Genomic DNA, 18,774 nt, shown 5'->3' with positions numbered 1-18,774 from the left:
ACCAATAGGTGCAACTTTTTGTGAGTGAAAAAGGTAGTCTACTCTGTTTGAAGTTGGAAATTTCCTTTGTCCAGGGGTTGAACAATACATTTGGAAGGATGGAGCAAAAGCAGGAGAGCAAAGACAACTTGAACTCATATGAACTATGATAGAATTAGGGATAGATAATTTTTATCTATCAATAGAATTGAGGATGGTAACTCGAATTCCGAGCCTCTGCATTTAGAGGTTGTTCATTTATCATCATTTCATAAATATGATCATTTAAATGATCTAACAATTTACACTAAGCCACATTAGCTAAAAGATAAGTTTGTAGATTTCTTTCAAATTTGACGGTAACGTGTGCATCCTCTCTAGGTCTCTCTACAAGAACTCATAGCCTCCAGCCACTGATGCATCCATCGATTTGTTATTTTGGTTTTCTTATTGTCCTTGGTCCATTTATTGATTGCAGGAAGATGGTAAAGAATTGTGAATGGGACTTTGCGACTAGAACAGACAGAAATACATGGCTTTTATATATAGTTATTTACATTGGCACCTTTTGAGGTTTTTAATCTTTTCATAAAACCCCTTCAAGTTTTAGAACTTACACTAAAAACCCCTTGAAATTTCAAATTATTTTCACAAAATCCCTTTCTTTAATTTCCCGTAAAAAAAAATTGATGATTTCATGAAAAAAGAAAACTTTTTCAAATTTAAATAACAAAATTAACCTCAACGATTAGACCTCGGTATATGCGCAATCTAAAATTTTAAGTTGACATTGTCATTTGGAGATTTTTGTGTGATAGCATCAACAATTTTTAGGTGGAAAATCAATAGGAGGGGTTTTGTGAAAACAATTTGAAACATCTGTGGGGTTGGTGAAGTTTCCAATACCTCAAGAGATTTTGTGAAAAACACAAAAAACCTAAGGTGGACACCAAAGTGAGATGTGTCATATGTGAAATCATTTGGGATCCAAATTCGGTGCACAAATTTGGTGTCCATAGCATTATTGCTTTTATATGTATGCTTACTTTTTTTTTTGGAACTTAGGATTGCACAAATCTTATCAAATTAATCTATATATATGTCATCATTTTGGATTTTAATTTTGTCTCATAAATTAATCTTAATCTTGAATAATCACAATAAGTTCAAGTTTCATTTGACTTTTTTAGTCACCTTAATCTCTATCGTTTTAACTAATTTTCATATTACTGCGCCCCATCAAGTCTCATAAAACAAGTTGGAAGGAGAGCTTCTACAATACAAACTAGGGCTAGATTAGCCCCATTTTTCAGCTCTTGCGAATTCCTTTGGTCACCATCAGATGCAGGGGTGACTGTGAGATGGTTAAGGGTCACGATTTCTCCTGACTGCACCATTTCTGGTATGGTGGGTGCTGATGGCATCATTTTCTTAGATGAGGAAAACATTTTATCGGGAGAGATCTAGAAAGAGAGAGTTCTTTATGTTATATTCCTATTTAGATCGGTGCACTAGATACTAAGTTATATAAGGTTTGATAGGAGTTTAAATTAGTTTATACCTTATGGCCCAAGATTTTGTGAAATAAGGAAATCTTGAAGCCAATTAAAGGGGTCATATTTATTTCATTTTGCATGAACTGTTGCTTGATGGGCTTAGAATGTTAGTCAAGTTTGTCCTTGGTGATGAGTAGAGATGACTTGACCTAGCCCTGTATAAACTTAAGACTCTGCTCTCGTTAGACATGTTCTCTAACCCTAATCTCATCATAAAGAGAGAGCTGAAACAGTTTCTGAGAGAGAGCAAAAGTCTTAAGCCGTTCATTTTTTTTGCTTGTGCTGTTACTGCTACGATTGGATGAGTTCAGAGATCATATACTCAAGGAAGATGACCCCGAGTATATCTTTTATGTATGTCAGGTTGTGTGAAAGATCATGAACATATATAGAAAATCTAGCACTTTATGCAAAGAATAAAGGCATCAAGAACACAAAGGAGACAAGAGAAATTGCACACAATTGTAAGGCTGAAGATGGGAATGAAATTGTTATTGTAGGAATTATATCAAAATGAGAGGAAACTATAATGTGAAGAAACTATAACTTTTTGTACTTTTTGTTTGGGAGATTCACTATTATACCCAATATAGGAGCCCGAATTATAAAAAAAAATACATGAAATGAATTTTAGAAACACACCCAAAGTCTATTTACAACATAACAAAGAAGTTTTGAACTTCCTATAAATTACAAAATTGCCATCCATTTTTTAAAACAAGCCCAACCCTAAGACCTCATAAAAAAACCCCCTAAAAAAATACTCAATAGGACATCAAAGTAATGTAATAATCAAAATAAAATTCAATAGGGCCAGCAGTCATTTTTTTATTTTTTGGTTTGTTTATAGAAATTAAATGGTGTAAGGTTTATCTATATCACTAGTGTTAAGAATGAATATATAACTAAAGGGAGTGTATTCAATTGGGATTTTAAAAGACTATTTTGGGATAAATAAGTCTTGTGGTATTCAATTAAGACATTTAAATAATCTAAACAAGTCTTGTGGTATTCCATTAAGACTATTAGAATTTTTTAAAGAGAATGTCAAAATCTAGTGGTATTCAATCAAGACTTTAAACAAGTAACAAAAAGTCTTATGGTATTCAAAAACTTTCTAATTTCGAAATATTTTTTAAAATGTGGAATTGTGTGAGACTTTTAAGTGGGATGTATAAATACCAAACTCCATCTCAAATCCCACCCTAACCCATCAGACTTTTCATGTGAGAATTTTTTTGTCTACCAGAGAAGATGAACAGACATGCATTGAGCTCTCCGTGAACAAGGTACTTCTTCCTTCAAATCATGTTGTGCTAATCTTCTTGCCTTGTTGTATATGTGTGGTTAATCTACCGTTATATATACTGGTTGAGGATTTGACCCTAGGTCAAATAATTAAGCCAATCAATTTGGGAATTATTTGACTAAATTGGGGATTATTTGATTCTTACCCTAATTGGGGATTTGATTTTAATCAAGTACCTAATTAAATCAATCTCTCCAAATTGGGGAAGAATAATTCCTTTCAATCTATGGAATTATTCTTCTGAAATCCTAGCTTTTGAGGCTCCTACAAATATATGACTACGCACCATGGTTGAGGTACGTCTAAACTTCCATATGAAACTTTGTAGAAATCCTCTTTCACAAACCCTAGCAGCCACACTCTTTCTTTCTCTCACACAAGGCTCCGACCCCTCTCCCTTTGTTAGCTATTATTTTTCCTACGAACATTTGACCTAACTTAGGCATTGGACGGCCTTTGGACAACACCCCCGGGTGTGTGGTCTTTTCACTCCATATTATTTTGCAGGGAGAAAAAGAAGCGAAAAGAAAGAACGGATCTTGAGACGAATATTCTCTAAGGACGTCCCACAAATTGGGGCTTTCATTGAGAGATTCGAGATATACTCAATGCGATGTTCTCGAATCCAAATCAAGGGAAATTCGTTTCCCCTCTCATTCATCAATCCAAAGTTATCAAGTCACTATGGTGAGAGGCCCTTCGAGAGGAACAACATGAGAACAACCACAACAGCCGGCAAAATTTCTCTAGGCACCCAAGCGCCATTTTCCTCTATGTCCAAAAAAAGAAAAAAAAAAAAAAAACTTCTCCATGCTATACAAAGGAGAAAAAATGGAGAAAACAGCAGCCTAATCCGTCGTCGGCGTCGACCACCGCTGCCACCACTCACGACGCAGCCTCTTGCACCATGAACACCGGTCTTCAACCTCCAAGCCCAGGGGTTCTTGCCATCACCCGCCACCAGGGAGCCAACCTAGGCGCGATAGGAGCAATTCTCCAGCCGCTGCCATTCACGAGTCGAAGACTTCCGCTTGTCGCCTGGCCACACGGACAACACCATCGCACTCGTGGGTGTCCAAACTGCAGACGCCAATGGAGAACTTCGATCTGTCGTTCGAAAATCGCCGGCGCAGCTAGAATTGGCCGTTGCGGCCAAGTGCGATTGGAGGCCTCGGAATCTCCTCGCAACATCGCCACTTCCAATGCAACAAGGAGACTCGGACCTATGGGTTTTGGGAGATATCCCAGCTCGCTCCTACACACGCTGTTGCTGTGGACAATCTTTGACATACAGAGATACATTTTTTTATATCCTTATTTACAATTCCTAACAATGCTACACTTACCACATTTTTATACCACATGATGTGGCATGTTCATATTATATGCCACATCAATTAAATTAATGAAGTGTATTTTAATTAAGATAATTAGAAAAACAAACACTGAAATAAATCATAAAAGAAAAGAAAATACAAAATAATTTTAATTGATGTGGTTGTCCATCTCAGCTGCCATACAAGATGGTATAGAGATGTGATATACAAATGTGGTAAGAGTAGCATTATTCATAATAACATTTACTATTTAATTCTGAATTAATTCACTTTCTTAATAAATATTATGATTTAATATTTGTTAGACTTAGTATAAATTCTTAATAGATATTAAAGATTAACATTTTATTATGGAATTATAAAACATGCCTTATTTAATAATTTTATTATTTTATAGGCACAAGTAGGGATGGCAACGGGTCGGGTAGAGGCCGGGTATGACAATACCATCCCCATCCCCGCTCTCCATCCCCGCCCCCGTCCCCGAACCCATCCCCGTTTATTAGGTTTTGGGGAATCCCCATCTCCTTCCCCGTCGGGGGACTATTCTCCATACCCGCCCCGAATCCCCGATTTTTTTGCATAAAAAAAATATTTATCATACATTTTAACATTAAGTTTCATATTAAATTATCATTCAACACATCCAAATTAACTATAAAGTTCAACTCAACTATTCAAAATCACATCAATATGAAATTCCATAGAAAATTAGGAAGAATTAGGAGAGGGAAGTTAACTTATGGTTAAACATAAATATTATAATTATATATTTATTTATTTAAATATAAACATATATATTTTCGGGTCGGGTTCGGGGATGGGGACGCCAATACCATCCCCTCCCCATACCGGTCGGGGATTTTTCAAGTTCGGGGATCCCGTACCCGATATCCATTTAGTCCCGAAATCTCCTCCCGTTAGGGTCGAGGACCCGATGGGGACCCGCCCCTATGGGGATTTTTGCCATCCTTAGGCACAAGTGATATTATAGTTGGCATATAATTATATTTTTATCATGCCCTCTAATTACATTTTATCACTAATGATCAGGAAAATACCAAACAACTTGGTGACCAACCTGCGAGTCCTTGGTCCACCCAACCAACGATTCCCCAGTTGACCTACTCCACGATCTGTCGGTCAACCTAACGCATGATTCTTCAACCACAACCCCCCATCACGACTATCTCAACGATGTCCCGGTCTTGGAGCAAATCCGTTCACCTCCTCCTTTGCCGTCACACTTGATGTATGCATCTGTGTACGTGTCCTATGGAGCCCTAACCTGTTATATCCCACCCCAAAAGTTAATTTGTTTTCCTATTTTTCTAAAGCAAAGGACAACTTTACCCTCAAGGTTTCTTAGTGGTTTAGGGTTGAATTTTTACCTCGGGCTATTTTTGAAAAATTTTTCGGTTCCATTCCGTAGTGCTTGAGCTCACGAGCTCGTAGACACATGGTGGGCCCAAATCGGAGTGGAAATGAAGACATTTTGATCTAGGAAGTGCAGTGGCACAATTGAAAATTTTTCAAAGTTGGAATTTTATACCCAGCTGGCCAGTCAGATTTCAGCACTTTTCTCCCTCTTCTCTCTCGCGACAGACCCCTCTCTTTGGCGTGAACAGTAGCAACACCACTTCCAGTCATTTTTTCGTCATCGTCCAACCACGATTGGCAGGACAACCTTCACGAAACTTGTTCCCCTTTTCCTCTCTACAAAACGCATCCAAGATCCACCCTTGAAACCGAGTAGATAGCTAGAATTTTGGATCCAAAAACCCGACCCAAAGTAGCCGTGTTGCTGGAAATTGAAGCGGCTACGCCGACTATGACTTGCCACCACCGACTGCCATTTTGTCCCAAAAAACTCCAATCCTTCTCCTTTACCTTTCCCCTCCAAAACCTAACATGTAACCTTGCCAGATTGCCCAAATCAAAGCCGGGAAATTCCTTGGTTTTCGGCGAGAAAAAATCGATCGTTTTGGCCTTTAATGGCCAAATTCATCTCCGACGCAAGTATAAAACTTACTCCCTTGGTTGAGCTTGATTGTTTGGTATAAGGCTTGATTGGCGGTTTGGAGTTTTTCGGTCGCTGAAAATTTCCTCAATCCGCCTAACACTGCCACCGGCGCTTAGTCTACTTAGTTGCGGCGCACTTTGCACTATAATTCTACCCTTGTCTTCCTAAGCACGACGGTATGTTCAGATTGGTGAGACTTTGTCGTTTGACGAATGATCGGAGTTTCATCTATTGGGTACCATTTGTTCGGGAACTACCGAACCGATCCTTTAAGGTTTCACACACTTGGGGTTCTGAGAAAACTAGAATTCACTCTTAAGCCTGGTTTGGAACTATTTTTTTACTAATGGTTGTATCCTTTCAAATTGGTTCACAGACGTCACGTACCGCTCCGGACGCACCTAATCAGGGTTGAGTGCACTTGGACCCACAGTGAGTGGACATTTGTTTTATAAATGATTTTCTTGCTGTGATGATTTTATTGATTTACTTATGGTTTTTACTTTCCAAGCATATCATTTATGATTTATTATTCGGTTTTGGATTGAAATGATTTTAAATGTTTATGCATGTTGTTAACTGATGTTAGCTTGGACAGTTAAGAATGGTTTGAGAACTGGATTTGAGAAAGGATTTGGGTATTAGTTTTATGACATGTTCAGGAAAGGTTTTCAAATCCACCATAAGTGTTGCCTTCGGAATATTGTTGCCCTTCAGAATATTGGTTGCCTTCGGAAATTTAAAATGTCTTCGGACTACTTGGTTGCCTTTGTATGAGTCTATGCGCATATAACATTAACCCATGAGTCTCGAGGATGCCCGAACCATGTGGTGCTAGGATTTGTGTCTCGGGCTGACCTTGTGTCCCCCGATTATGCTAGGATTTGCATCTCGGGCTGACCTCGTGTCTCTTGATTCTGCTAGGATTTGTCATACATGTGGAGTGATTAGTTCCACATGTGTAGTACTTCGAATTCACGGATCATATGGGGCACACCTAGGTGGAAAGTATTTTCAGTTTTGAGTTTTTTAATATTGGATTTGATGATTTTATCCTGGATTGTTTAAATTTTAGTTTTAATGTTCATTGTTGATTTATCTCTTTATAAGAGCTATGTTTTTATGAAATCTTGACTTCCTGCACGAATATATATATATATATACACATTGGAAGTTTGAATGGTTTTCGAAACGATTTTTAAATAGTGGGGGTTAATATGTTCGTATTATGTTTAATAACATTTATTTTTGTCCACTCATATCTTTACTATTTTGGGGCCCCAAGGCAGTCGATGAGTATCGGATCACCACTTGAGGGTACCTCCTCTTCTGCTACTCTTCCAAATTTTCATCGTGTAGGATTTTCTCTTATTGTTGAAGTTCTCTTGTTGTAAACTTAACTTGACTAGATATGCTCGGATGTAGCCCTAAATTGTTGTGAGGCCGGTGGCCATTCGGATTACTTGTTTCAGTTTGTGGACATGTCTTGTGCATGTTAAACGTTTGGGTTTTAAACTGTACTTCTATAGGTGGTGTTGTTCGGCTAAGCCTTTTTCAGGGGAGAATCTGCCAGTTTTCTGGTAGGAGTCTAACTCTAAGTCAGTTTTATTTTCCTATGATTTCGTTTTTAAAAGGGTAAGTTTGTAATTCAAGCCCGACATTTGCCAAGTGTCGGATAGGCACAGAGTTCGTCACGAGTTCCAAGGGGGAACTCAAGTCGGGTCCCGTCAACTTGATATTAAAGCATTAGGTTAAATTCTTGTACACTTCGCACATTGTGTGCATTCATTTTTCTAACAGATCCATGTGTTGTATCAGTGTTATGTGGTCGTGACACCGGTCCAGAACCAGATGAACACCCATTTCCTAATTAGGGACCTTTGGAGCAGCCCCACTTGGATGATGTGGCAGAGACAGTGCCCGTGGCACCTGCCCATGCCATTGACCCTCATTTGCAGCGGATTGTAGAGTTGTTGACTCAAGCTCTGTCTAGAGCTAGGCATACCAAAGACCCAACACTGACATATATTGATGAGGCTAGGAGAATTGGAGCGGTTGACTTTGATTGGAGTGGTGACCCTACCGTAGCCGAAGATTGGATAAAGAACATGGATGGAAGATCCTTATTAGGACATGAAGATTGAAGATCCTTGTATTAGTGTCTCACTGATTCCCACCCTACGCTATCTAGATATTGTACTCTTTTGAAGATAGATGAGAAGAAGAGATGTCAGATGGAGGTACTGATCATTGTGGAGTATGGTGCACTTGTGGAGTCCACTTCCCTGATTGAGAGTAGCCAGATGGAGGTACGGGGACATGGTGATACACATCGACGTCATTCTTAGTCGGGTGGCCCTAGTCAAGGGCAGTCGAAGAGAGGTAGCTTCAGCTCTAGATCTTCTGGTAGTGGTGGTTATGGCAGTTTTAGGACAGGAGTCAGTTCTAATGGTGGATCCAGCCAAAGTTTCAGTTCTAAGCCTCGTTCTAGTGGTGGTGTGGCTAGAGGCTCTGTGAACCACCAGCAAATGGCAGGCCATAGTTGAATCTGTCCAATATGTAGATTGTGTAACCGGTAGCACAATTGACCCTTCCAACAGGGTACTTATGGGTGTTTTTATTGTGGCAGAAGGGCCATTTTCGGAGGGAGTGTCCGATGTTACTTCAAGGTGAGGTGACTGCTTCAAGATCAGTTCAGATGGTTAGTGCACAGAGAAGGGGTCAAGGTACATCTCAAACTGTTGGAGCTTCTTCCAATATTGGAACTCAGGCTAGTGCGACTGGCAGAGGGAGTACTCAACAAAGAGGACGTGGCGGACATCCCAAAGCTATAAGCAAGGTATTTACTATGACTCAGTAGGAGGTGCAGGCGAAACCGAATGTCATTATGGGCATGTTACCAGTTTGTGGGTTTCCTGCTTATGTTTTGATACGGAGCCAAACATTCTTTTGTTTCACATAGTTTTGTCCATTATGCCAATATGAGACCTACATTTATGCGTGGGGAGCTTGCTACCCACTGGAGATGTTCTTGTTGCCAACAAGGTGTATATTGATAGTTCAGTTTTGGTGGGAGAGGTAGTTTTGGAAGCTGATTTGATTCCCTTAGAGATTGTGGACTTAAATGTCATTTTAGGGATGGATTGGTTGGCCAAGCATCATGCTTCGACTGTTTTCGGAAGGAGGTCGTATTTCATAGTCCCGGACAACCAGAGTGACCTTCTATGGGGAGTGTAGAGTTCTTCCATCTTGCCTGATTTTAGCTATGACTGCGAGACGGTTGCTTAGGAAGGAATGTACTGGGTATCTCGCTCACGTGATTGATACTTAGGACAATAAACTGAGGTTGGTGGATATTTCAGTGATGCGGGAGTTTCTAGAAGTGTTTTCCGAAGACCTTCCCGGACTACCTCCTTAACGAGAGATTGAGTTCACTATTGAACTCATTCCAAGCACTAATCCTATCTCTCAGGCACCATATAGAATGACACCAGCTGAATTGAGAAAGTTAAAGACTTAGTTGTAGGAGTTGGTAGACAAGGGTTTCATTCGGCTGAGTTTCTCTTTGTGGGGCGCACCAGTGTTGTTTCTGAAGAAGAAGGATGGCACCATGAGATTGTGCATTGATTACAGGAAATTGAACAAGGTTACAGTGCGCAACCGACACGACACGACACGTTTATTCTCAATGCCTTCTTTCACATGCTTCAAAGGCGATTCTGACCCCGAAAGCCATCTGAAGCATTTCAAGAGCCTTATGATCCTCTACAAAGCCGAAGACGCGCTAATGTGCATGGTGTTTACAATGAGTTTGCGAGGAGCAGCTCAGGACTGGTTCCATACCCTGCCATCCGGGTTGATCAACAGCTTCAAGGAGCTTACTTACGTCTTCACTAAAGATTACACTTCTTATCGGACGATCAAGAAGAACCCTGACCATCTGTTCAACCTGCGCAAGAAGCCCAAGGAATCCCTTCGAGATTACATCAAGAAGTTCAAAGCAAAAAATGCCAACATCGTAGGGTGCAATGACCAAATCGCATCCTCTGCATTCAAGAAAGGTCTTCCAGCAGAACATGACTTATACCGCGAGCTGACTATCACTCCCAGCTAGACTCTGGCAGAGGTCTTCGCGACCGCAGAATGCTACGCCCTCTGGGATGACAATCGAATCGCCGCAAAGAAGTCCACTGAGCAGGAAGATTGGCCAACCAAGCGGGCAGAACAAAGAGGCGACAAGCTTGGCAGCAGGGACAAAGTCAAATGTAGGTCACACCCACAAAGAGATGCCACAACGAAAGAGAACTACACCAAGTTCGCCATCCCCATACATCAAATTTTAGCTCAAGTGAAGGATAAACTTTAGGTAAAAAGACCGCCACCCTTGAAAGGAGATCTGGACAAGAGGGATACTAGAAAACATTGTGCCTTCCATGCGACACATGGCACAATACGAATAATTGCTTTGCTTGGAAAACGCATCTTGAAGAACTCGTGAGAGAAGGTCGCTGCACAGAGTTCATTGCTAAGTAGGCAATCCAGCAGATTAAGGACCGCAATACCGCTAAAGAGCCACCTCAGAAGGTCATAATGATTAACACAATCCTAGCCGACTCCGAAGAGTCCGGACTGACCAACAAAGAAAAGAAGAGGAAGATCAAACAGGCTACTATGATCTCCCAAGACTTAACTAGCCTCACATTGGCAGAAGACGATCCCGTGATCGGCTTCCAAAAGAAAGACTTAATCGGCCTTGATCTACCACACAATGACGCCCTTGTCATCAGCATTCAAATCGCTCAGGCCTTGGTCGACCGAATCCATACAGATGAGGGAAGTGTAGCCAACATCCTACAATTGGCAGTCATCCCACAGATGGGCTTAGAGACAAAGATCAATAAATCAGCTAAGTCGCTGACTTGTTTCAATGACGCAACAACGGTTACCGTGGGCACAATAGAGCTCGACGTCTACGCCCCACCAGTAATCAGCTCGCAAACGTTCATGGTCATTGATGAAGTCTCACCCTACAATGGCATTCTAGGCAGACTATGGATCGGCAAGATCAAAGCCATCACCTCTGCCATACATCAGAAGATCTGCTACTCAATCCCTGGGGGCGGTATCGGCCAGATCAACAGCGATCAGGTAATGACGAGAAAATGCTCAGCTCAAGGGCTGAAGAAAGGCAAGCAAACACAGTTCCTCCCTATGAATCAGGCAGATCTAAAAGGAGTAGAACAAGCAGAGGAGAAAGCAGATCCCGTTCCTGACGGCCGAGCAGACCAGAAAGGAAAGGAAATAGCTACTCCCCAATAGCAATCAAAGAATCAGGACCAAGTCGAGGGAATCCGTCCGGAGGTCTCTCCTGAAGAAGGATGGAAGCCCGAAGAGGACGTTGAGCTAGTACCCCTTGATCCTGACAAGCAGAAAGAAAAGCACGGATCGGCTTGCACTTAAGCCATGAGGAAAAGATAGAGCTTGCAGCCTTCTTCTAGAACAACAAAGACGTATCTGCATGGTCAGCATCCGACATGCTCGGCATCGATCCCCAGATCATCTGCTTCGCCTACACGTCAACTCAGCTATCAAGCCTGTAGTGCAGAAGAGACGCAACTTCGCACCCGAGCGGGTTGCCATCATTGAAGTCAAGATCGATAAGCTTCTAGCTGCTGTTTTCATTAAAGAAGTCTCCTACGCATAATGGCTGGCGAACGTTGTTCTTGTGGCAAAGAAAGATAAAGGTCTGTGGAGAGTGTGCGTCGACTGCACCGACCTCAACAAGGCATGCCCTAAAGACAACTTTCCACTGCCTAGAATTGATCAGCTCGTTGATTCAACTTCCGACAACTAACTGATAAGCTTCATGGACGCCTACTCCGGCTACAACCAAATCATGATGCATAAAGATGACCAGGCTAAAACCTCTTTCATCATCGAAAGAGGAACATACTGCTACGAAGTCATGCCCTTTGGGCTGAAGAACGCCAGAGCAACCTACTAAAGGCTGGTGAACAAAATTTTCAAGGAGCAAATCGGCAAGACTATGGAGGTCTACGTAGACGACATACTAGTCAAAGCTCCCGAGCAAGCAGACCACATCAAGAACCTTGTCGAGGTATTCAGCCTACTCCGAAAATACAACATGAAGTTGAACCCGAGCAAATGCACGTTCGTAGTCTCGTTCGGCCAATTCCTGGGATACTTAGTCACCCAAAGAGGAATTGAGGCACATCCAAATCAAATCAAGGCTATACTCAACATGAAGTTACCTGCCACAACAAAGAAGATACAAAGTCTAATGGGTAGGGCGGCAGCTCTCAACCGATTCCTCTCAAGATCTACCGACAAGTGCAGGCCATTTTTCAAAGCCTTGAAGAAGGGACACAGAGACAAATGGGATGACGAGTGCGAAGTAGCTTTTCAAAACTTGAAAACCTACCTCACTTCACCTCCTTTACTCTCAAAATCGATACCATGCGAAGACTTGTACATCTACCTAGCGGTGTTCGACTCAGCTGTCAGCTCAGCTCTCATCCGAGAAGAGCTAGGGGCACAACATCTGGTATTCTACACTTCAAAAGCTCTCCTCGATGCAGAGACCCACTATCCAAAAATGGAGAAGCTCTTTTTTTCGCTTGTAGTTTCCGCGAGAAAACTAAGGCCCTACTATCAAGCACACCGGATAATTGCCATGACAGAATTTCCTTTGAGATCGATCCTTCACAGCCCTGACGCTTCTCAGCGACTCATGAAATGGGCTATCGAACTCAGTCAATACGACCTCCTCTACCGGCCGAAGACTGCTATAAAAGCCCAAGCTTAAGCAAATTTTGTTGTAGAGTTTACTCCAACAGCCGAAGAAGAGAAAATGGTCACGAAAAGAAAAGAAAAAGCAGACGACACCTCCCCTACCAATTCGAACCTACCTAACGACATGTGGCAATTGCATGTAGACGGAGCAACAAATCATAAAGGAGCATGGGCAGACGTCGTCATAATCACCCCAGACGGAACCTTGTTGGAACAAGCCATCATACTAGGCTTTTCTACTTCAAACAACGAGGCAGAATATGAGACATTGCTCACAGGACTGCGCTTAGCAAAAGAATTGACGATCAAGAGATTGGCCATCTACTCAGACTCCCAGCTGATCACGAATCAAGCCTCAGGCGAGTACATGGCAAAGCATCCGAGAATGATCCAGTACCTCGACAAAGTCCAAGGACTTTTGAAAGAATTTCCTACTTTCACCATCCAACAAGTTCCACGGGCAAAGAACACTCATGCAAATGCATTGGCAAGCCTAGGGTCAGCACTGGACACCCAGTTCAGACGCTTCATCCCAGTCGAACACCTTGACCGACCAAGCATCGAAGAAATAGAGCCAATTGATTCAATGCAGATCAATGAAGACCCCAGCTGGCAAGACCCCATCATCGACTACTTAGTGAATGGAAATCTGCCAACGGATAAGTCCGAAGCTAGGAAGGTCCAACAGAAAGCCGCGAGATATTACATGCAAGGCGACAAGCTCATTCACAGATCATACTCCAGCCCTCATCTCACTTGCATAAAATACCCTCAAACACTTGAGGTCCTCTGCAAAATTCATGACGGCGAGTGTGGCAACCACTCTAGGGGCAGGTCACTCGCCCAGAAGGCTCTAAACGTAGGCTATTTTTGGCCTACTATGCACCATGACTCCACTGAATATGTCAAAAGATGTGATCGCTGCCAACGGTACAAACCAGTTCCTAATCTGCCTGCCGAAATCTACCATCCGCAGAACAGTCCATGGCTTTTCATGCAATGGGTCATCGACTTAGTAGGCCCTATGCCAACGGCACCTGCCAAGAAAGAAATGATGATCGTTACCACTGATTACTTTACTAAATGGATTGAGCCGAAGCTCTATCCTCTACTAAAGAAGCTGATGTGGAACGATTTATTTGGAGAAACATTATCGGCCGGTTTGACTGCCCACAATCACTAATTACCGAAAATGGTTCACAATTCATCGGTGAGCAGATCATCGCCTTATTCAAAAAGTATGGCATCAAGCAGCATCTATCTACCCCGAGATATCCTCAAGGCAACGGCCAGGCCGAGGCATCCAATAAAATAATATTGGACTGTCTAAAGAAGAGATTAGAAGGCGCCGAAGGAAAATGGGTAGATGAGCTCCCTGGCGTACTATGGGCTTATCGCACCACCAAACGAAGATCGACTGACAAAACCCCATTTTCCCTCGCCTATGGAACTGAAGCGATCATTCCTCCTCACGTCACTGTCCCCTCTATAGGTATCGAAGTGGGCAGTGTTGAGCAGAACTTCAAGCCAATGAGACTCAACCTTGACTTACTTGAAGGCGAGTGCGAGAAGGTCATTGTTTGAGTCGCCTCCTATCAACAGCGGTTGAAGTCTTATTACGACAAAAGAGCCAAGTTCAGACAGTTTCAACTAGGCGACCTTGTGCTAAGAAAGGCCTTCATCACTGTACAAAGACAAGGGTCTAAAAAGATGAAACCCAATTGGAAGGCCCTTATGTAATCAGCCGATCTGTGGGCATAGGAAGCTATATGCTTGACACTATGGAAGGGAAGGAGATTCCAAAGATACTATCCATGACGCTTTCTCCTACCTGCTGAGTCCCCAACAAATGATCGAGTACTGCATATTTCTGAAGAAGAGAAGCAACTACTGCAAATCCCAGAATGTGCCACAACAAAAGACGGCTGCTTATAAGCAGCGTCCTTCCGGAGACGCAGGGCGACAACTAGAAGCGTCCTTCGGGAGACGCAGGGCGACAACTAGAAGCGTCCTTCGGGAGATGCAGGGTGCGGCAGGAATTTCCTAAGGGAGGTATCCAGGTTCCTATCCTTTTCTTAAGGGGGCAGGATAGTCAAACGAGTTGCCCCCAAAAAGCGTCCTAAGGGAGATGCAGGGCGACGACCAAAAGCGTCCTTCGGGAGACGCAGCCCACAAAGCAGCATCCTAAGGGGGCTGCAGGGTGCATCAAGAATTTCCTAAGGGAAGTATCGAGGTTCCTATCTGTTTCCTACGGGAGGCAGGATAGCCGAACAGTTGCCCATAAAAAGCGTCCTAAGGGAGACGCAGAGCGACGATCAGAAGCGTCCTTCGGGAGACGCAGCCTACAAAGCAGCATCCTAAGGGGGCTGCAGGGTGCGCCAGGAATTTCCTAAGGGAGGTATCCAGGTTCCTATCCGTTTCTTAAGGGGGGCAGGATAGTCATACAATTGTCCATAAGCAGCGTCCTAAGAGAGACGCAGGGCAACGACTAGAAGCGTCTTAAACGTTTTCTGAAAAAATGCAAAATATGCTCGGAGTCCCTCAAGGGGACCCTGGCTTTTGCCAAAATCCTAAGGGAAATATACAGCCAAGATACTAGCTGGTTACTCAAGTAGTTCACAAGACAATATGCAAATTGAAGTTGAAAAAATAAAGACTGAAATTTCTATAGTAAAGTGACCGACCGGCCAAGTTCAAAACAAAAAGAAAATGGTTAAACAAGGCCAATTATTCTAAACAAAGAGCAGACTACAAAAGCTGAAAAGAAATGAAGAAGTCTTCATCTACTCCAAGATCCCTGATCTGCAGTCTCTTCCGCATCCGCTTGATCAACCACGCTCTCAACAGCTCCATCTGCCTAATCCGCGACATCTGCCACCACCTATTTTTTGAAGCAGATGAAATGTTGCTTCCTTTTGTTTTTCCAAGGAAAGACTTGAAAATGCATCAAGATCGCCAGCCTAATGGATAGGATCAACCAACTTGAAGCAAGCAGACGGGCATGACAGGAAGTTCGTCTTCAGCATATCAGACACACCTTCATCCCCTGCAGGGCTGGACGGAATCAGCCACTAATGTTGCAGAAGAACCTTTCGCCCGAGCAAACCTTCTTGGCCGCCGCCATCCTCACCTCCAAAGGAGTCAACGACGACAAATCCACTCCACGCTTGACTGCTCGTGACTCAATAGCTGAAACATAATGGTTGGATGGATGGGCAGACCGCCCAGATCTATTTCCACTCTTCGACTGATGTAGATGACCTGAACTTCGGAGATGAGCATCTGCACCTCTTTGCTTCTCAACGGGTGAAGTAGATCGCGCATGGACTACTTCGCGAAGCAGACCATGATCTCCAAACTCATCATAAAGAGGCTTAAGGGGAACATCCCTAATGTTGCGCATAACGCCAATCGTCTTGCTATATGCACCAACGAGATGTTTAACCCTGGCAGATGACGCGGGAATAGGTCCTACTTGGGTCTTCTCAGCAGAAGGGAGCTTTGGTTTCTTACTCAATGGAGACACATTCCTCGCCCATGAAGAAGTTGCTTGAGTTCTTGAAGACTTGACATCAGCCTTCCTCTTTGAGAGGGGTTCAGCAGAGCACTCCTCTTGTGCAGCAAGCAAATCATCAGGGTTCAGACCATCCTGCTTCCATCTCTCGACATTCTCAGTAGGGGGCAGTCCACTAACTTCCTCCTGATTGTCGCTCAGCAGCCACCAGCGGCCATCACTGCTCCAATCGTCTTTGGCCGCCAGTCACAACAACAACCAGCCTAGTCCCACCCAGCTGGTCCTCGCTGCGAAAAAGGGAAGATGAAGAAAAAATTTATGTGCACGACTTATCTTGGGATGCACAGCAACTCCTCTCTTCGACAAGCAGTACAAATTCTCCAAGATCTTTCTCGAGCTAGAAAGTAGAGAAGTTAAGTTTGTGATGTGACACAAAGTGAAGAGAAGCCCTATATGTATACAAGTTGGACAACCCGAGTCAAGAAGGAATCGCAAGCTCATTCCTACTAGGAATCCAACTCCAACAATAGTCAAAAGCCTACACCAATTGGGAATCCGATCTACAAAAGGAATCTAACTCACAGAAGAAAGCCCAAACACAATTGGAGAGTCCCAAAAAAATAATTTCATCTCCCACCTGCCCCACAAGCGCCACGCAGAAGCTGTGGGGCATTTGTGGGAGCATATATTTTCGTCTCCAATTAGGGCACGCCACGTGGAAAAAAAGATTATCTCTTAAATTAATTAATAAAACCAGTTTATCTGGCTAATTAATTAATTGAGATAAATATCTTAATTAATATGATATTATCTTTATTTAAAGAGATAATATCATTAATTCAGATATTATCCTAATGAAGAGAAGATAATATCATTTAATTCAGATATTATCTTCTTAAGAGATAATATCATTAATTCGGATATTATCAAGTCCGACTCGATCCCTACGAAACCCTAGCCCCGAGACTCCTATAAATAGACGACCTCATTCATCATTCAAGGTACTTCAAAAAACCTACTCCTAATACCCGAGAAAAATACCTGAAGCTCTCTCTCCCTCTCCACTCTCCATATTTTCTCCACACAGCTCCGGCCACCCGATTCACACCATACATACAACTCTGTACCCTTTGCTTAGCTATTGTTTTCCTACAAACACTCGAACTAACTTAGGCATCGGAGGGCCTTTGGCCAACACCCCCCGGGTGTCGTCTATTTACTCTAGTCTTTTTTATAGGAATTGAGGAAGAGAGAGAAGGAAGATCGAAGGTTTAAGGATCTAGAAGCGAATATTCTCCCGCGAGATTATTTGCACAAACACTATCGTCACTTTGTGAAGACTTTCTCTACCATAGCAGCACCTCTTACTCATTTGACGAGAAATGAAAGGGAAAAGCTACTCCCCAATAGCAATCGAAGAGTCAGGACCAAGCCGAGGGATTCCGTTTGGAGGTCTTTCCTGAAGAATGATGAAGGCCCGAAGATGACGTTGAGCTAGTACCTTTTGATCCTAACAAGCCAAAGAGAAAAGCGCAGATCAGCTCGCGCCTAGGCCAGGAAGAAAAAGATAAAGCAGGCGATTTTCGTCTCTCAAGTCACAACTGGCGATCTAGCCATTGAGGAAACTCAGATCATCTACTTTCAAAAGAATGACTTGACCGGGCTTGATCTGCCACATAATGACGCCTTGTCATCTGCATCCAGATTGAACAAGTTGTGATCGAGCGAGTTCAAGTGAACGAGGGCAACGTAGCGAACATCCTGCAACTATCTGTTATTTAGCATATGGGGTTGGATCCCAAGAACAACAAACTTGCCAGATTGTTCAGTGGCTTCAATGTAGCTACTTCAATCACTATGGGAACAATTGAACTTGACATCCACTCACCTCAGGTGGTTTGCTCGCAAACTTTTATGGTCATTGATGAGGTCTCCCCTACAACAGAATCTTAGGCCGATCATAGATCTGCAAGATCGACGCTGTCACATCCGCTAACCCATCCAAGGAGATGCACAACCCAAGGGCTCAAGAAGAGCAAGCAGTTGCAGTTCACATCGGTGATACAGACTGCCGATGAGGTAGGTCGCGCTCCTAATGAACAAGAAAACCTGAAGGGGAAGGAAGTTGCTACCTCCTAATAGCAATTAAAGAGCTAGGATCAAGACGAGGGAATCCGCACGAAAGACTCCTCTGAAGAAGGTTGGAAGCCTGAGTAAGACATTGAATTAATACCCCTTGATCC

At 42.9% G+C, this 18,774-nt stretch overlaps 1 protein-coding gene across 1 annotated transcript; it reads left to right on the top strand.

Moving 5' to 3' along the window:
* Positions 10,795-11,523, top strand: LOC109947983. The gene has a single exon (XM_020559869.1). The coding sequence runs from the start codon at positions 10,795-10,797 to the stop codon at positions 11,521-11,523; it is 729 nt and encodes a 242-aa protein (XP_020415458.1).

This window comes from Prunus persica, chromosome G3, assembly GCF_000346465.2.
Source record: "Prunus persica cultivar Lovell chromosome G3, Prunus_persica_NCBIv2, whole genome shotgun sequence".
Lineage (NCBI taxonomy): Eukaryota > Viridiplantae > Streptophyta > Magnoliopsida > Rosales > Rosaceae > Prunus > Prunus persica.
Note: the sequence above shows the minus strand (reverse complement) of the source record. Positions and strands in the feature narration are given on the sequence as shown.